The sequence below is a fragment of the Megachile rotundata genome, chromosome 15 (assembly GCF_050947335.1).
Source record: "Megachile rotundata isolate GNS110a chromosome 15, iyMegRotu1, whole genome shotgun sequence".
NCBI classification, from domain to species: domain Eukaryota; kingdom Metazoa; phylum Arthropoda; class Insecta; order Hymenoptera; family Megachilidae; genus Megachile; species Megachile rotundata.
This window is the reverse complement of record NC_134997.1, coordinates 3,643,584-3,665,056: the sequence shown is the minus strand read 5'-3', so window position 1 is coordinate 3,665,056 and position 21,473 is coordinate 3,643,584. Positions and strand designations below refer to the sequence as shown.

The 21,473-nt window shown below is 40.0% G+C and overlaps 1 protein-coding gene across 1 annotated transcript in view; it reads right to left on the bottom strand.

Annotated features, from left to right (window-relative positions):
• Positions 1-229: 229 nt before the first annotated feature.
• Positions 230-21,473, bottom strand: part of LOC143263919 (uncharacterized) — a 29,890-nt gene continuing 8,646 nt past the window's right edge. The window contains exons 4-6 of the mRNA XM_076539941.1: positions 15,983-16,226; positions 2,152-2,703; positions 230-1,506 (exon numbers count right to left, since the gene is read on the bottom strand). Coding sequence (XP_076396056.1) covers positions 592-1,506; positions 2,152-2,703; positions 15,983-16,226 — 1,711 coding nt within the window. The 3' untranslated portion in view covers positions 230-591. The remainder of the gene's footprint in view (positions 1,507-2,151; positions 2,704-15,982; positions 16,227-21,473) is intronic.

The window sequence follows — 21,473 nt, the reverse complement described above, 5'->3', positions numbered from 1 at the left end:
AAATAATATAAATCGGACTCACTCACTGTTTAAAAGAAGTCTTACTTTGGTGAAAATATATCTCCGTAACTAGGTTGTTCCACCAACCCTGATCTTCCGGAAAAGAATATATACACCGCATAATAAGCGTTATCGCTGCTAGGTTAATAAACTCACTGTACAACCAACATTTTTGTAATAGATAACGTTGTTCAGTGTCGTCTCAGCTGTATACTTATTCTTTACAACATTTCGATAGCAGAGATATACTCTGTTATATTTCTGTAAAGTTCTCTAAAACGAAAATTCACGTAAAAGAACAGGACGATAGTATGAACAATTTAGGGATGACCTGATGGTTTGTCATCGGAGTTTCACGAACATCACAGTAGGTATATGTGCTTTTACGTGACGTAAATATAAACATCTGGAGTGAAAATGGGATCGGACGGTTGTACGTAGATTTCTAATAATCAACTGCTTTTTATGTTCTTGTAACTTTATTTCGAAACGTGATGTTTTCAAACAAAATCGTTCGTACAAAAAAGTTACCAATCAGTTACATATGATTGTATAATTTCGGAACCTTCTTTTATTTTCCCCTTTATTTTCTTACTGCTGCCTGATTACATCTAAAGCAAATGTTTCCGAAACAGTTTCCCCATAACTATAATTACTTTTTAATTCTGGACGATGTGGTAGAGCGTATCGTAGTTTATCCCAGAATGAAGGGTCTCCCCACTTTATGTATGTGTGCATGTTTAAGTACGCTTTAAGATCCGGGTCGAAGTCATCAGTGACGTTGATTTCACCATACAGAATTAAAATCACTCTTGTTCTACCTTCACTGAGAGCTTGACAGTGTGCTGCTTTGAATTCCATCCGTCCCCAAACGCTATTTAGAAAATTAGTCGACAATACTACTATCGTCCGTCTTGAATTTTCAACAGAACGAGCAATTTGGGTTGGTATATATTCTCCAGCCAGCCACTCACGAAAGTGCACACACAGTTTGAAAGGTCTAGGACCATCTTCCAACTTTTTGATAAGCTCATTTACAACAAAATCTTCGTCATGATGCGAATAACTGATAAACGCATCATACAACTTATTCTTATCTAATTCATTTTCTGTTACCAGCCATAAGCAGAACTTATGAGCATACAACCATACCTTGATCTCTCGCTGGTATCGATAATATAGTGCTATTGCAGTACTAATGATTAATGCAGTAATAATAACAGCGAAACTTATACCTACTATCAATATCATAACGTTGTTTGAACAAAGATCTTCCATACTTATTTTTAGTATGGGAATTTTTATATTTCTACATTCGATCATTGATGAATTCAGAATCCGCTTAAAAGTCTGTGACTGGACGAAGTCTACGAAATCCTTTGAGTCGCAATCACATATCCATGGGTTACCATGTAGTGTAAGCGTTTTTAGCGTCGTGGAATTTCTTAAGTATTGTATAACATCTGATTTCAATGTTTTAATGCTGTTATTATGCAGTTCCAAAGCCTGAAAACGTTCATTATCAAACTGTTTGATTCTGAACTTACAAGTATAAGTAGCATATTGCATAGTTAAAACTATTAATTCGTTAAGAGGTTCATAAAAACGTGTGAAAAGATCTACATCAGCAGACTTACTTTAGTTATCTTAGATGTAGAGAATACTTTATATTTCAGATATGATAAAAATAAGCAAGAAGATAGATGTCGGTGCAAGTCGGAGAGAGACGAGTGAAATCCACAAAGAATGTGAAGCACTTGTGGAAACTTTAGGATACGAATAATTAGTTCGAATGTACTTAGTTATCATGAATTATTGTGCTAATACTTTTAACTCAATTGTGTTAACTTTAAAACAATGCTTGCTATTTAGAATCTGTACTGTGGTGTTATATTAGCTTGATATATGAAATGATAACGGTAACGAACGTCCCGTTTTGTCTACTGAATGCTAAAATTATTTAAAGCATTAGTAAGGCATTGGTAAATTTAAAGTACACTCTGGTCGCTTAAAGGTCCTCAATCTCAATTTTCTGGGAACGTACATTAATATAATCGTGACTGGTATTAGCATAAATATGCTCATATATAACAATTTCACGTGCATAATAACTAAAATTCCAATTTCCAGAGAAACAAATACTTTACATACCTCCACATTTAATGACAATTCCTTCACAGACACGTCGCTGATGTTGTTGTTCGCAAGACGTAATTTCGTTAAAAACGGAATTTCAGTAGATTTATTTATTTCGCTACGATAATAAGGAATACTATTCATATCCGTTGGTATTGCCGTTAAATTTTTGTAGGAGCAATCGATTAAAAATAGTCTCTCATTTGGTTTTATCCAACAAGAACACTTGGTTGGACATGATTCTGATTTTGGACATTTAAAGGTTTTCCATTGTAATTTGTTCACAAGTGTACCATTCGTCCACTCTGGTCCACGACACGTCAAGTTTTCTGCCGTTATATGAACAAATTGTTGAAAAGCAGGGCGCATTTTTTCGCCCAAGTAATAAAGAAAGTCATACAATTTACAGTCACATATTATAGGATTATTAGCGACAAATATTTCTATGTTTCCTTTTATTGCTTTATAATTCCCATATTCCTCCTTTGTGTTGAGCTGAATGTGTTGGATTTTGTTATGTCGTAGATCCAATGTAATGTTACTTAGCACAAACATCAAATCTGTAATCTAAAAAAGTCATATAATACAGGAACTTAAAACAAATAAATAGAATAAAATTGTATGTATTATACAAAGCAACCAATAAATGACGTAGAAAATCGACCAAACTATTTATTAAAATCTTGTCTGCGACAGACATCTGCGACTTCCAATTTTTCGATTCAGAACAGAATGTTCTAGTTATACAGGATATTTAAATACGTTACGAAAGAGAACTATCTCCAACTTGTTAACTGCATGATTGTTAATTTTGTAATTGAAAATTTAATAAAAATTTTTAGATTGAAAATTTTAATTTTGTGTGGTTTTAATTTACGATACATATGCAATTATTAATTGAAACTCTTTCTCATCGCGAACTAAAATTAAGTTTGTAATTTAATTGTATCTTAATAACAGTAAAAATTTATTTCGAAATTGAATTTCGATCAAATAAAAAGTACTTTTAATTTCGAACAAACTTACCGTAATTCTTAAAATTGATAAGATTAGAATTTAATTTAGAATTGTAGTACTTTAGATTGGGAATTAAAATATAATTTCTCAATTATAAACTTTGGTCATCAGTTAAACTGATCTTTTATCGATTATTTTAATGTGTATTATAAGTTTTGTTATTATTTCTCGGCTTCCTTTTTCTAATCCTGATGCCGTGGTGTCCTTAATATTATGATATCGTTGTCATTAAACCATTAGTATTAATAGTAATGGCGATAAACCAAATTTATATCCATAAGCATTATTTCGCTTGTCAATTTTAGGCAAATTAGATGCATATACGAGTTTGTATATAAATAAATATTATATTCGGAATGTGATGTGAAAACGCTGTGGAATCAGTGTGAAAACACTGATTTATTTCCCCCAAAAGCACGACAAATATAATATTTTTTGATCACTCATCTCTCTATAAAATCTACTGAACTAAATTTGTATCGGTTTGGGTGAAATCAGTCATACAATAGTTTGAAATTCCGTTTAGCTTGGTTTATATCTTTACGACTGGTACCAATGTCTTAGATATGTTTAAATGATATTTCAAAATTTAGAAAGTGACAAATTTAAAAATTTAGATTTGGTAATTAGAGATTTTGGAAATTCAAAAAGTTGACAAGTTCAGAAACTTTAGAGTATGAGAATTTGGAAATTTTGAACTTTGAAACATTTGTAACTAGAGCAATGTCTTTATGTCATTTAAATTTAACGGTGTATGTTCTTTTCTCCACATTAGAAAGAGCAAACCATTGATGACAGAAATTATTTCAATAAATTGAATGCTAACTGATTCCCGAAATTTTGTGCTAATAATAAAATTAAAATTGTAACGGAAGAACCTCTCAGATACCTCCAGTATAACTTTCGAAAATTATTAAATTGTAAAGTCCGAGCACTAATAATTATGTTACGTAAATTCATCAATGATATAACATGAAACTTAAAAATTTGGAAATTTGATTTGGAACTTTGTAATTTTGATTTTGTAAAAGTCTATGTTTATATGAATAAATGTATTATTTGTTTTGTCCAGAAATTCCTCAGTGTCCTTCTTGAGCTATTCTACAACGAACAATGCTATCTTACAATGTTGGCGCCAAACGTAAGAGCAGTCCTCAAGACTCCTGCTCGGATGTCCAGGACTCCTTCGACACTGAACTCTGGGACACCATCTCTAAACTCTAGAATTTCATCTCCACCGACCAGGACACCAGCGAGATTCCTTTTTCTTTCCTAGTCCAATTATTTACATCCCAATTTTTAAAATTAATGGAGTTCTTGAACGGAAGGCAATTTATCGAGCGTGGCAGGTTTCCGAAATGTACTGCACGTTTCGGTAGGCCTACAACTATGGAAAAGTTCGCGTTGTCACATCGACAATTTCCATTTTTAAAAAGATTGAAAATATTAGCGATGAGAACGCTTTAGGAAGGACGCTTTAAGAACACCCCGACGGACGAATTCGTCAACAGAAACGCGGTTTACTCGCGGAACTGACGGAACCACACAGAGAAGAAGTTCAATTTATGGGCTTTTAAGTTCATTACTACGTACCAAAAGAAACCAGCAACTGCTGTGCAGTGGAACATAAATTCGTAGCCCTATATCTGACGGATCGTGACCACTGCAACACTTGTAGACATTTCGGGCATACAAGCATCCACTGCAACCAGTGTCAATTTCAGGCTACTTCGACGCCAAAAGAAAATGACCTGCGACCACCACCAGAAGTAGAAAAGACCGAGCCATAACACGTACAAACAGCGGTACACTGTTATGGTTGTGGAAGAGCTGTATTTGTGCGGAGCAAATGTCCCAACTGCTCGAAAAATACTAACAAAAGTCCAAATCAAGATGTTCTCTACTTTGTTAATACGGCGACGATGATGTCCCCTCGCTTCACCGTTCAGTTATCTTTTTTTTTCTTTTTTTTTCTTTTTTTTTTGAGGAAGACAGAAATCCTATTACGGACACCTGGGAAGATAGTCCAGGTAGTATGGACGGTTTCGGTGCATACCCACTAAAACTGTCTCCCGCCCCCGCTACGCGGAGGTTGGCGGCAACCCGCCAGGCTTCCTTACCGGTTGAGCATAGTAGACCTGGTCTAGGCCATCGCTCGCAGTTGTGGAAGAAAGACTGCCCCCTCCCCCCGCTCCCACCCCCCGCGGATGTGTTCCATGTGTGGGGAATGGATGCTCTTAACCAAAGGGTTTTGGTCCTAGGGGCTGCGTCAAGATCTAGGGGAGGCTCCCGGGCAAAATGCGCTGACCTCCAGCTGACCTTGTAACGCCCCCTCGGCACCGCCTCCCGGTGGGCTCGAACATACGGCAAAAAATCGCGACCTCTCCCCACCATTTCCCACTAAGTCTAATTTCTAGTTTTTATTTCCCCCGCGTTTGCCTATTTCGCCCCAGTCTTCTTCCACAACGCTACATGAGCCCATTGCTCTCGGTAAAAATTTCTCCTTCCCCTCTCCTGTTGATTCCACTAGGTCCCCGTTGTCGCCCCTAATGGTGCCATGACCAGGCTGACGACTGGGTTCCTTGCTGAATCAACAGTTGATCGGAAGGGTGCTCGATTCGATTTGATCTCTCTCCCTCCTCTCCCCCGCTTCGTCGGTCCCCGTTTTGTGCCCCCTAATGGTGCTATGACCAGGCTGACACTGGTTTCCTCCCTTGCGGGTTTGAGTCGTTTGATCGGTTGTGTCTATGTTTGTTTCTCCGCCTCTTCCACTCCTGCTCTTATTTTTCTTCCTCTCGCTGCCTTCTCGCTTCTTCCCCTCCTCTTGCCATTTGAAAAACGCGCCATGCCTCCGCCGTCTTGCTTGCTGCCGCATCCTTTCGCTTCACCCTTTAGGGCCGCTCTCCTAGTACCTGCAGCGTTCCTTCCTTTGCCATGCTGGATATTCTCAATGCGGCCCCTTTTCACCACCATCGTTGTGACTTCGGAGTTTCCAGAGTGCTGGAGCGTTTTCCGCAGTTCTTCCAACACTTTTCCACCATTTTCCCGCTTTGCACTATTCCTCTGCACTCGCACACGTGGTCACGTATATTCCCCTGTACCCGCAACACTCCTAGCACTTCACTGCACTCCCAAAACACTTTCCTAACACTACACCGAATTAGTTGCCTATCTGTTAATTATTTATTATTTATTATTTATTTATTTATTAACCTACTAAACACTTCACTATTTATAATAATTTATTCGTTAATTATTAATTAATTAATATTATTATTATTATTATTATTAATCTCATTCACTTCATTTATTTATTAATTTATTACTTCCTTCCTTCACTTCGTTCCGTATCGTCTCGACTCTTCCTCTTCTCCTCTTCACTGTCTTCTTGCTCCAACCTATCCACTTGCCATTTGAAAAACGCGTCATGTCTCCGCCATCTTGCTTGTTGCCACGTGGCTCCGCTTCACCCTTAGGCTTTGTCCCTAAGGGCCGCTCTCCATGCGCTTGCGGCGATCCTTCCTCCGCCATGTTGGATGTTTGCGAACCGGCCTTTACGCTCTACGCTTTCTCTCGCGCGGAGATGCCCACGTGTTCGTACGATATATCGAAGCATGCTTGACCGACTTATTTATTTACTATCAAATCATGAAAATACAAAAATAGCCAAAACTAATCACCGCGTGCATTCAGTATGCCTCATTCGCCCTTTCCCGCACTCTAAATCCCTAATGACTGTTAGAACACGAAAACACGAATCAAAAGGATGCGCTAAGGAATGAATGCACTGAGGTTTGAATAAGCTGTACGCAGTCTATTCCTGATGGAAAATGCAATTTATTAAGACGTGTGGCCGTTCGGAACGTTTTAATAACTCTGCGGGCCTGTCCTGTCCCGCTAGCCCTGCAGCGTACGTCTCAGTCCTACAGACGGGGGTGGGGGTGACAATTGACGCTGTCCATGCCCTGCCTGCAGTCCTGCCGGTTTCGTCGCAGGAAAATTCCACCACGTCTTACATTCGGCCAACCTGACCCGCTTGCTCATCCCTGAGCAAAATAATCTATTTCGGTTTCTAGAACATAAACAGAAACACACACCATTGACATACAAATCTTTTAAACATCTTAATTCTCAAGTAGCAAAACCCTTCTTAGCAATAATTAAATAAAATTTATGACACCCATGTCTATTTAGTCATATCATACTTGGACAGCAGAAAGACGCAGTCTTCCCGCCTGAATGCGAGGTCTGCGACTCCACAACTCGCTACGCCTATGGATCGAGTCTTCCCACCAAGTAAGAATTCCGCTCATCTCTCAATCCGGATTCAACCTCTTGTCTGTTTTCCTCAGTCCATTATCCTCGACGCAGCGACGTCCACTGAAGTTGTTCCAACCCGTTGTCCTCTCAGTGATGACCGCATGTATCATGTCATGCCGTGACCTCCATCACAGACATAACACCTAATTGTCCATCGGGTTGTGACCTCCACCACAACCACGATGACCAAGTTCCACCCAGTTGTGACCTCCATCACAACTGTAACAGCCAGCTTCTTGTCATGTTATGACCTCCATCATAACACAACAGCCAGTTCCTTGCCATGTTGTGACCTCCATCACAAACACAACAACCAACCCCTTTGCCATGTTGTGACCTTCATCACAAACACAACAACATATGGGTTCAATGCTAATTATTCCAAGTGCACCTCCTTCACAACAGGCCTCGACCAACCTTTAGCCGCCTACCTGCTGTAGTGCCCTGGAACCTTCCAAATCTCTCATTAAATAATCCTCTTTTCCTACCTGACTATACACGCACGCTGGGGTTGACCAACAAAACTAACTATTCTATAATTCTATTATTCAACAGCCGCTACCCACGGTTTCATTCGATCAACGGCCACAACCGTTTTCGCTCGACGACCCCCTTCTCTCAGATCTTCCACTTCATAGCGATCATTATACAATACTGTAACAACCCGAAACGGCCCCTTAAAACGCGCATGAAGCTTCCGACTGTCTCCCGTCGGCTGATCAGCGGTAATTTCAATCAGCACAACATCTCCTTTTTGGAACTTCCTTGCCGCTCGCCGTTGCCGATCATAACACTCTTTCTGCTTACGTTGATCTTCCGTAATATGTTCCGATATTTTTCCCCGAAGCGCATTCAAATCCATACGCTCAATTCCGTCCTGCACCTCTTTCAAAATCCATCCCTCTGCCGGATAACGCACCTTGCATCCAATTAACGCCCCCATTGGCGTCATTCCGATGCCCTTATTATGCGTCGTATTCAGAACGCACCAAATTCTTTTTACCTCTTGATCCCATTGCTCAGGACTTTTCCCTGCCATTGTAGCAGCCAACGAAGCAACTATTGTTCGGTTATACCTCTCGCAGTGACCATTTGCCCGAGGCGTAGCTACAGCATTCAACACATGTCGAATGCCATACTCCCTGCAGAAAACCTGGAACGCTCAAGCAGTGAAAGCTGTCCCCCTATCGCTAATTATATGATGAGGCACTCCAAAAAGATGTACCATGTCCAAAAGTATCTTTGCTGCCCGTTTTGCCTTCATATCCTTCACTGGTTCTATCACCGTAAACTTCGTAAATCCGTCCACAATAACCAGCAAATACCGATTTCCTTTCCTGCTTCTCTCGAACGGCCCAACATGATCCACGTGCAAAGTATGAAAAGGTACCGGCGTCTTTTCTATAGGATGTAGCTCTCCCTGTCTCCGCCCCCCAGTCCGTTTATAGTACGCGCAATTCAAACATGCATTCACATATTTTTCCACAAAAACATTCATGCCTGCAAACCAATAGTTTTCTCGAATACGCCGAAGCGTCTTTTCAAGCCCTAAATGTCCCGCATCATCATGACACAACTTACAAATTTGAAAACGCGCCGCACGTGGTACCACCCATGGTGTTCGTCCATCCTTCAACCGCCTGCAAAGTTTCCCTTTCTTCATTACATAATCCGTAAAATACTGCTTCGTTTCGCCTTTACGAATGTTGTCTATTAGAATTTCCCGAATCCGTCCGAGTTGTTCGTCCTGCGTTTGGGTCGCCGTAATCCAAGCAGCCTCGGTGATATCCACAGGATGTACATCAACCGTTTGTACTGGGTTCCTACTCAATGCGTCAACGTGTTGCATCGCTGAGCCTGGCCGATACTCAATATCAAACCTATAATCTTGGACTTCCAACCACCACCGTCCAATTCTTGGGATCAAGTCTTTCTTAGTAAACGTGGTACGCAATGCATTACAGTCAGTGATGACTGTAAAATGTATACCAAGTAAATACACCCGAAAATACCGCAACGCAAGTACGACTGTCATAGTTTCCAACTCGTATGAATGGTATTTTTGCTGATCAACCGTTGTTTGCTTGCTAAAGTACGCGACTACCTGCCGCTTCCCATCAGCTGCATATTGGAACAATATTGCCCCTAATCCTAACGAACTCGCGTCTGTATGTAATTCTGTCCGTTTTGCGCTGTCGAAGATAGCTAAAATCGGTCTCGTCGTCAAGATTTCCTTTATAGCACGGACAACCGCCTTCTGCTGTTCACCCCAAGTCCACGGTGTATTCTTCTTTGTAAGCACAGTTAATGGAGCGACCAGACCTGCATAACCCCTAATAAATTTTCGGAAGTACCCGGCTAAACCCAAGAACTGACGTACCTCCTTAACGGTTTTAGGGTCCGGCATCTTGAGAACAGCAGTGATTTTATATTCCCCAGGCCTTACCCCATCTGCACTAATTTCCCGTCCCAAATACGTTATTTTCGTTTGCAGAAACGAACACTTACTAAGTTTAATCGTAAGATTCGCTTCACGCAGTCGACCTAATACAAGGCGAAGACGTTCCAGACCCTCTTCCACAGTCTTCGATGGAATAATTATATTGTCAATATACGGGTAAGCAATCGAGTTTCGTAGCGGCCCTAACACGGTATTTATGAGTCTCTGAAAAACAGCTGGCGCATTCGTCAACCCAAACGGCATTCGTAGAAATTCATGTAGGATGGGAGCAAGAAGATGAGAAACGGATTAAAGTGATAGTAAATATTTTAATAAATTGAAAGGAATACAAAATTTAATATATTGATGATAGTTCACGTTTCTACGGTTCGGCCAAGACTGTCGCCTTCGACGCTGTCGCGCTTTTATATATTTTCGCATTCACACTCTTTTGTTTCACACTCGTACATCACACACACTCATACCACGCAAAAATTAATTGCTCTTTACCGAATCCCACATTCATAATGCCCGTCGGGAGTAACAAAAGCTGTCTTCGGTATGGCTTCTTCGCTCATCGCTACCTGGTAATATCCCGCAGCCAAGTCAATCGCCGTAAAATACCAGTACCCTCCTAACCGATCTATCTGGTCTTCGATTAACGGGAGAGGATACTGATCCCTAATGGTAACCGCGTTCAACCGCCGATAATCCACGCAAAGTCGATACTCGCCCGTTTTCTTCTTTACAAGCGTAATGGGACTCGCATATGGTGAAACAGACTCCTGAATTATTCCGTTTTCCAACAATTCCTCTACGATTTCCCGCGCTGCTACACGCTCTACCTCAGCCATACGATATGGACGATAAACGACCGGTACATCAGTCGTGCACTTTATATCCATTTTAACTAGACTTGTTTTACCCAATGACCGCATCGATGTCGTGACCCGATCCCTATATTCCTCAATGACTCTTATACAACCAATTCGTTCTTCTTCCGACATCTCACCGCAATCTAACGCGCTTAAGTCAAACACCGTTTCCGTCGCATACGCATCTATTAACGATTGTGGCTCAACCCCAACGCTCGACAATTCCTTAACAATGATCCGGTCCCGTATTTTAATCAAAATCACATGGTCCTGACCAATGAAATCTTGCCCCACAATTACCTGATAGATCATTGCCTCTGTCTCAACAATAATAGCAGTGACATCGGCAATCGCTTCCATGACTTGTATCGTCACTTCCGCCCTCAAACGATTACAGGACCCTAAACTCCCGTAACCCCGCAATTATATTAAAGGTCCCTCGACCATCTTAATACCCAGCCGAATTGCAACCGCCTTGGAAATAAGAGTCCTTGCACTACCGGTGTCCAACAGACACTGGACCCTTCTTCCATTAACTCGGGCGTGCATCACCCATTTATTATCATTCGGACTCACCTGTACTACATTCACCGCTACCTTCGTTCTGTAGCAGAACCGCTCCTGATGCCCACCCTTTTGGCACCTCATACACTTTCGCCGCGGCTTCGAGCAGGTCCTCGCAACGTGCCCCTCTTCACCGCAGTTAAAACACACGAACTTAGTCGTGTGCTTCGGCTGATCACCCGGCTGCTTCTTTCTATCCGCGGCTCGCACCCCCGACGGCCCTGCTACCGATATCGGCGTCCGCTCAGCAACCCGCGACGCCTTTGCTGCCGAAACTCCTTCCGACTTCGGCATCACGCCCATCTCCCGCATCGCCACATACAGCTCGTCGGCACTCGCATATTTGTTTGATCGAATTGTTCTCTCGATCGTCTCATCACCAATGCTCCCGATTACTGCATCCCTTAAAAACTCGTCAGGAATGTCCACCTTCAACGCCCTCAACTTGGTCAGTTTATTAAAACAGTAATCCCCCAGCTTCTGTCCCGGCTGCGCTGTGTAATTGGCAGCATCTCGAAACAGCCGATTAAAAGGCAGGGGTTTCCTAAAACGAGCGACGAGCGCCGTCTTCAACATTTCCCAGGTGGGGTCTCGCCGTTGTTCCTCATTAAAAAACTGTCGCGCGTGCCCCCGCAATTGGCGCGCAATGTAACACATTATATCGTCATCGCGCCAACTCCCACGCCTTGCGATTCTATCCACATCACGCACCCATATCTCTATGTCCGCTTTGTCGTCCGCCGGATCAAATTGAGGCACTAGATGTTCCTGCGCTGCCAGCCTATACCGCGCATTGCACAGTTCCTCTTGCAATTTCTGCACCGTCTGAAGCAGCGCTTCCACCGTCGCACTCTCCCTCGTAGAGGACCTCCGCGACGCCGATGGTGACCGCGATCTTCCTCGCGACGATTCTCGCGAACGTCCTCGCCTCTCCCTTCGGGAGGACCTATCCCGCGATCGCCTCTCTGAACGACGGCGATCCGCTCTGCCATGATTTTTCGTCTCCTTTCCCTTTCGCGATCGTTTTTTCGAACGGCCCCGCGAATCTCGCGAAGACCCACGCGAATCTTGCGAAGATTCACGCGAATCTCCCCGCACACTTGTCCTACGCACTCGTTCGGAGTTTTCTCCCGAGCGTGCACCACCCGAATCGCGCGAATCGTCCCTTGAGCGCACACGCTCCCTCGAACGTTCACGTTCCGTCACACACGAATCGTACCGCGTACGGCTTCTATGCTCCCTCAGCTCACTCATGTTCACTACATGCACTATTTAGAAATATATATGTATATAATAGCACGTACGGCTTTCACAGTCTCGCACTTTGTTCGCCAGGTATATTCCCGTAGCACGTGTTACCCACACACGCAACACCGAACACGTGGTAATCCCACTTCTGATATGTTAGAACACGAAAACACGAATCAAAAGGATGCGCTAAGGAATGAATGCACTGAGGTTTGAATAAGCTGTACGCAGTCTATTCCTGATGGAAAATGCAATTTATTAAGACGTGTGGACGTTCGGAACGTTTTACTAACTCTGCGGGCCTGTCCTGTCCCGCTAGCCCTGCAGCGTACGTCTCAGTCCTACAGACGGGGGTGGGGGTGACAATTGACGCTGTCCATGCCCTGCCTGCAGTCCTGCCGGTTTCGTCGCAGGAAAATTCCACCACGTCTTACATGACATTTACATTATTAATTAATTAATTTAATTTCTGCGACTTTCTCTCGCAACTTCTACATGTCGCACGACCACGTGTTCGCGCAAGTCCTTCTTCGAGGGCAACTTTCACCCTTAAATTGCACTATTTTCACTCGCGATATATAAAAATAATCGTATTTAAGTCGCGCACATATTTATTTTATTCCGCGGTCGGTCCGAACACTCGTTTCCTCGCTTTCGATTACTCATGGGTTTGCACCCCATGCTTTCCCTCGCGTCGCGTGGAGGTCGCCATTACCGAAATTTCGATTTTTATTTATAGATTTATTATTTCACCACCGATTTTTACAAAACTTCACCGCTCACTTCCCCCACGGTCTCCCCTCACTTCACAACATTATTTATCACACTTTAACCACTTTTTCCCACCAAAATTGAACTTTATCGCGGAGCGACCCCCGAACACGTGCGCTCGCCACGACAGCCAGCCGTGCTCCCTCACCGTTCAGTTATCTATTGTTGGCGAGTAGGGTCATGCATTCCTGGACACTTGTACAAAATGCTCCATAGCAAATCAAAATTTGTATGACTTGCTTAAGAAGAAGGGCATCAAACTCAAATACAAGAAGATGCAAATTGTGCTAGTGGACAAGCATCCACGCATATGGAATGTTTTAAAGACCGAATTAAACATTCGCCTACAAGAGCGTACGATGAAATCTACCTTTATCGAGTTTCTAGAAATCAAACATAACCGGAATCTGCTGGGGATGGATTTCATCGGTAATGCCAGAATTGTTTGGAATATCGCACAGCAAAGCTAGAAATTCGTTGATATACCGGAGACTAACTTTGAGTTTATTGAAGAATCGGAAATTGGGGAAATAACTTCGGACAAGGGACAGAAAAGGAAGCAGAAAGTGACTAACGCAATGGATCGGGAGGAAATCTAAGAACTGGCGAAATCGTCGTCATCGTTATTAAGCCCGATACAAGATGATCACGCCACCCTCGAACTATACCTCGAAAGCACCCCAGAGGAGCCGATGCAAATTTTCATCGAAAAAGCTCCAACCGAATGGCCTGGCTTCAACAAATTGTTCGATAAATGTCTTCGATCCTTTGAGAAAATGGTTTGACTAGAGATCAATGCGATCGAAATAGAAGAAATCAGAGAAGGCGAAGTATCGAACATCAGCACCGAAAGAAAAAGTACAGCAGCAGTAGCTGCTTCAAAATATGGACTGTTATTTCGTGCAATGAGATCATTCGCGGTAGAAGCAGTCGACCATAAAGAAACTAAAGACCACGCAGCAATTTCAGTACCTCCTCATCGCGTACCATCTGCGAAACGTGATCAACTCCAGAAAGAAGTTCAGAAGATGCTGGAGAGGGACATTATAGAAGAATGTGAATCACCCTAGGCTACTACTATTGTTTTGATACTAAAAAAGGATGGCAGAAAATGGAACACAATTTATTAGCGGCGTCATGCAGTAGGTCACACATTGTTTCGACATCCAACAGAACTTCACATCAGTATACCACCCTGAAGTAAATCCGGTAGAACGCAAAAACCGCGACTTGAAGGCTCAACTGGATATCTACATGGGAACAAATCATACAACCTGGGACGAGAAGCTACCAACGATCTACAAGCTACCGGACACCTTTAATGAAGTCCGAGCACCAAAAGCTATAATCCGTAAATTCTTCTATGATTATTTAACATGAAACTTAGAAATTCGTAAATTTGATTTGAAACTTTGTGGTTTTGATTTTGTAAGAGCCTATGTACGTTTATATGAATAAATGTATTATTTTTTGGTTCAGAAATTCCTCAGTGTCCTTCTTAAGTTGTTACGCGCACGATCAAAATTACCGAAAATTCTCAAGATTTCGTACGCGCGACTCTACGGCTTTTTACGGCGGTAGAGTTGGTTGATTGTTAATGAGGGTACACTGTTATCTTTTAAATGATGGTTTAATATTCAAAGCACTTAAACTAAATAACAAAAATGTCTGTGTTGTACTGTATTACCGGATTCGTGAATGTTAAAGTGAAACTGTTAAGATTGTAAAGTCTGCGTAATGTAAAAAATGTTCTAAGTATAACTGTAGATTGTGCGGAGATTGATCTTTACTGTGTGATCAATATTCGGAGATCTTTACTGTTCGATAGTATGTTTTCGAGTTCTTTACTGTTAGAAAAAATGTTTGCGAGATCTTTACTGTTAAAAGTATGTTTGCGAGTGTTCCTTCCAGACTTGTCCCGAAGAAGGAAAACTATGGAAAATGGAAAAATGGGGAAACTGTCCTGATTGGCCTTGCTGTTTGCCAATAGTAATGCTTAAAAAAGGACACCACCCTACCCCGTGCGCCCTTAGCGCGATGGGGGTGTAAAGAGAAATCGGACGTAAGACAGAATTTCCGTTGGGTTGTCAACAAGGGGACCTGGTTTATATCTCCTGGGCCCTGTCCTCGGACCCTCAGGAAATTCACGTTTATGGCACTGGCAATTAGCTGTTGAGACCGTCGAGAGAACTTAGACATAGAAATCGTAAATCTAAAAAATACAAAAAGACTCTCAAAAACAGCTCTGGTACTTGCATGCCATGAACGCGCTAGCAACGTGCAGGCCAAATGTTAGTCCAGTGTACAAATTGCTAGCTGCCTTCGTGAAAAAAACAAAGTCGTAAATCTAAATTTTCTAAAGAAGCTGTAGGAAACGCGATTTCTAATATGTACCGTGAAACATAAGTAGTTATCCTGCAATGAACAATCTTATCCTACAATATCATTTATTTAATTTTAACGTTTGATAAGCATTATATCTTACCGAATTATTTAGTAAAGTAGTTATTTGAATTATTCTTAAATTATTCTTATTCTTATTTTTATTCTTATACTTTAATTATAAAATAGTTATTTTAGTTATTTAATTATTTTTTCTTTGATAACTTACCGATATCTGTGGTATGTTGTTGTAACTGAGATTCAATACACGCAAAGGTATACCGTGCAAATACCAGTAATGCACGTTGTCATCAAATGTTTTGGCCGATTTAAAGTGTGGAAATAGTCCGTATAGTTCAAGGCGACTTGCCCGCAACCACTCGCGAAGAATAGGAATTATATCTTCAAATACTTGTATTTGATTTCGTCCCATATTTAAAACTCTCAATGAATTTAAGTTTTTAAACAGGGTCCTGTAATTTTCACAGTAAGATAAATTTATAGTAAGTAAAATCGAAATACTAAATTATGTTATTAATTATGTTATACGCGTGAATTCTTAACTCTCCAACTATTTAATATATGGGTCTATTTTTTAAAATTCACTTTCATTTGTTTGAGTAATAATTTTTCAATGATGAGAATTGAAAAAGAAATAAATTATTATTTTGCAAATTCCTCTTCAAGATCACAGTTTTAATAAAATAATTTTAAGAAAAAAAATACGTCGACTTCGAAATGCACTAAAAAGTCTAAAATAATTTCTATTTCCTAATGAAGTAATTTCTATTTTATTCAATCATACAATTACGTAACAGATATGAATGAAACCTATTTACCCGTTAGGTAGTATATTAAATACATTTCAACCTTTTCGGAGGCGGCGCAAAATTAAAAGATTTTCTTGAACATGTCAACCTTTGGACAGCCGAACATAGGCAAAGCTTGTATAGCTATATTTTTTCCTATACATATAACTCGACAGCACGCCGCGAAGTAGGTGTTAGTGCGTATAGAATGTAACTATGGTCTATCTAGATTCATAGAATATACGATCGCCGCATATACTATAAAGATAGAGCCCATCTGCCGCAAATTTGGTAATTCCCGCGTCGTGGGCTCCGTTTATAGGTTCTTAGATCCATGGCTTCCACATGCGAGCGAAGTCGATTCAATTTCATTTATATCAGAAACGTTGCAAAATGAAGATGCAGTCGTTACATTTACGTATATTACCAGATATATCTATAATGGTTCGTATTCTTCCTCAGGATTTATTAATTTCCAATACGCCATACCACAATCAACTGGTTATTGTCAGCAACGTTTACTGAGGTATTTTTAATTTTGCGCCGCCTCCGAAAAGGTTGAAATGTATTTAATACACTACCTAACGAGTAAATAGGTTTCATTCATATCTGTGACGTAATTGTATGATTGAATGAAATAGAAATTATTTTATACTTTTTAGTGCATTTCGAAATCGGTGTATTTTTTTTCTTAAAATTATTTTATTTCACGCTTTTTAGTGGAATGGGGAGAATTTTATAGGATACTGTGAGACAGTTCTTCCGGGCTTTTTTTTGTCCGCGTAAATGCCATGAACATAATTAAGTAAAAGATAACATGGATATTCGTTTTTCAATTTTTTTTTTTTATTAATTGTTGTCAAATGGGTAAATAAAATCGGCGATTGCATGTTGACTCATACACCACCAGAGGCACGGAGGCATACGTAGAATTCAATATACAGTATTCACTCCGTAAATGTTAAAAAGATCTCTACCATAAATGTTAAAATTGTATCCCCACTACTGGGGGATCCCCCTCGAAATCAGTCAAGAATGAAACACGATCGGTCGCCGAAACGACGGGGATCGAATATCGGTGAGACACATCCTAACGCAAGCAAAGGAAAAGATTGTAACCTTCTTATTTTTTACTATTTTTTCACGAAACTTTTACTGTTGTATTTGTCTAGATTTCCTGATTAAAATGACACCAAACATGATATAATTACGTTAACAATTGTGTGTGTAACGAGTGATTGAAGTTTTTAACATAAAAGAGGACGGCGAATAGAAAAGAAAGAGAAGCAGAAGGTTGACGCGTTCGGCAAACATGAAACACTCGTGTGTCTTCTGTCTTTTAAATTCAAAAATCAAAATTCTTTATTTTTGGGGTTTCATCAATGAAGCTTTGATTATCGTATTCGTCTCGTTTTTCTGATTAAAATGATACCAAACACGGTATAATTAAAATAATTATTACTTGTATAGCAAGCCTTTAGAAGGAATTCGCACCTCTACCGTAAATGTTACATCCCAAACTTTTATGGCTTGTTACATAAGTAATTACGATCGTAATCATATCGTGTTTGGTGTCATTTTAATCAGAAAAACGAAACAAATACGATGGTAAAAGTTCCATTGACGAAAAACCAAAAATAAAGAATTTTAATGTTTAAATTTAAAAGACACAACACGCACGAGTCTTTCATGTTTGCCGAACGCTCGAAACTCTATCCCTCTTTGTCTTTTGTATGGCTGTCTCTTTCTACGTTCGGCACACTACAAAGAATGTAGGACCTCTACCGAAAATGTACTTACAATCGAGACCGGTAAAAGTAACATTTACGGAGTGAATACTGCATTAGTAACAATAGTTTTTCGCTAATAACTCGAAAACTAAAGCTTTCCGCGAAATTTGTATATGAACAAAATTGTTCAGAATCATGTTCGTGATAAGATATTAAAAGCGCACTAAAATCGAGAAAAGTTTATTTCAAAAGTTGCCGGTTTTTTTGCAATAACAATACTTTGCAATTAAAAAATGAAAAATTTTTTGATAATGGTACCAATGGGGAGTCAGAACCTACCAGATGCAAAAGGTTTCGTTCCGATCGGTTCATCCAGTTAGGCGTAATCGGCGGGCACACATAGAAAATAATAAAAAAAAAAAAATATACTGATCGAATTGAGTAACCTCCTCCTTTTTCGAAGTCGGTTAAAAACAAAACATGATTATAAGAACGTTCTGGGAATTTCTGGAGCGATCCTTGACCGTTCCTTGAACAAATATGTAGTTGTGAATTTTATAACTACGTACCGGCTGACGTATTACCGATGATGGTAACTATGTTACCGATATCGCGCGATTTGTTTGTTCATGACCAGGGTCAACCGTCACGCTTGCACCCGTCGCTCTCGCATCTGAGCGCGCGCTATTCTCGCGCTCTGATTGGTCAGTGTTTTTCATTAATAATTCAAAAACTAAGCTTTAACCAGCATTTTAGTAAAGGAAAAAGTTGTTCAGAATCACCCCAGCTATCACCCCCTAAAATTATGTCCACCAGTAGCCGAACACCCTGTATACTAGGAGTACTCGCAGGCCCCAGACCGTAATTAAACAATAAGTGAAAAGGACGTAAAACAAGGAAAACGTAGCTTACGCGGAAACATATCGAATCGAGATACACCAATTTTAATGAAATTTATGTGAAAGATAGTTCTCAAGAAAATATTTGACACGTATTTTTTTATCGGCCATCATTTACATTGAAGGGGTGAAAATAGCCCTCAAAGTTAAAGGCTGAAATCATACTTTTGGGAATATTTCCGGAATGAAAGGAAAAAATTGGAAGCTTTTTCTTAAATTGTTCATCTTTATATAGGGAATTTTCGTACGTAAAAAATTTTAATATACTTTATTTGTTTAAATAATGTACCATTGTGGAATCGCGTGATAAAATAAAAATGAATCGAGTTACTACTTGATCGCTGAGCTCGACGGCAACTTAATGTCGTGAGGACGAATTTGGATTGGTGCAAAGGAATGATGATTGTTAAAAAACTCAACACTTAATTTATTTTAACCTAGTTCTTGATACTAACTCTTACAAATGTGTTTACGTTGGTAGTTTAATTTGTTCTGTTTTTGCTTCGGCTTTTCTCAAAAAAGGAAAACTTTTGGAATAAGCGTCTATGGTAGAATGGTAGGAAAAGTAGGAAGGCGCCATGCAAAAAGAGGGAAATTTTGGGTTGTGATTGGGTTAGGAATCCTGGAAATTAGCAAAGGTGAAAGAAAGAAGTGGAGGAAGTGTTGAAGAAAAACTCAACACCCTGTAACATCCCTGAAGAATTTTCAAACTTTTATTGCAGTGTCATTTCTTAAATTATCGACTGTATTTCTCCCTTACCGACCGCGACATTAGGCAAATCGAGTATCATAAGAATTCAGCAAACTGTCGGTAATAAATATATAATTCTACATACATTCATTATGAATGTATAATGAATATATGAATTCTACATATTCAGCAAACTGTCGGTAATAAATGTATAATTCTACATGGAAAATTCCGTAATGCTATGTGTTTACGTGCCGCGAAGCTAGCCCCGAATTTCTTGGAATTCTTGCGTTATCTTAGAGAGGGATAGAAATACATTTTACAATTAGGACGTTATTTGTTATTAAAAACTATTAGTTAAACGGATCAGTCAATATATATCAAGCGTACTAATATTATGTTATCCGGAACTAAAGTCAAACGTTAGTTTATCGCAGTATATATTGTAAATTATAATATTATTCAATGGAATATTCTAGAAGCATTGTATGCTTATACATTTAGCTCCGATCCGTATAGAAGTCGTGCGTAGTACATAGAAAGAGATAGAAAATGCAATTTTCATTAAAACACTATTAAATTACTATTTTTATATCAGGAATATAAACCATTATGTAGAATGCGATATTAATAATGTAACTAAATCGTTCGTTTGTACAATTAATGTCTAATTACGAATTTATACGATAATTATATATTTCGACGTTATGGGGGTTTTCCGAGAATTTGCCAGGCTGGCGAGTATAAAAGGCCGAGCGAAGCTCGCCAAAATCGCAGAAGTTTTCGAAGTCGAGCAAGCTAGAAGTCTTCAGATAAGTATAACCGGAACAGTTTTCGCTGTGAAGAGCCGCAACGATTCTTAATACTTGACTGGTAAAGCGGGTATACGCCATTTGGATACTTGGTCGTGGGTCGTTCTAGTAGCTAGCTAACGCAGGCTCCCCATTTGAGCAGCTTGGTCTCTGAAGCCCGTGTCTTTTGGGTGGCAATTCAGCAATCACGATTTTATAATTAGAATCAATTGATTTGCTACCCTGTTGAACTTATACTGTTCACCCTTTTCCTGTATCGTTGGGTCGTTCTAGTAGCTAGCTAACGCAGGCTCCCCAATTAAGCGATCTGGTTTTGGCTGTCAGTGTTCGTTTTGACAAAAAGGGTCATGGACAATTAGTTGTCGAGTCAGATTAAAAGAGTAACTGTTCCGAGGAAATAATTCATTTAGATTCAGACAAATCTTGGAATTTTGAATTAATAAAAGAATATTGTTCTGTCATCAGCGTAATCTCAGTAGTCAACTACAGCGCGTTAGATATCAGATAAAATCATTAATCTGTCTAACTTTGTGAAAGCGTATTTAGGTACACTTAGAGAATCACACTTAGGTCGTGTTCCTCGCTGCGGTAGACTATAACGCGCTAATATTATTAATTTCATAAAAGAATAATTCATTATATAAACTACAAACGTATTAATCAAGATAAACTTTGTCATTGCGATAGCGTTCGAAACCAAGAATCAAATCTTATAGAATATCGAATTCAGTTAATTACATAAAAGCGAAGTTAGCTTTATCCGAAATCAGACTTAGGTA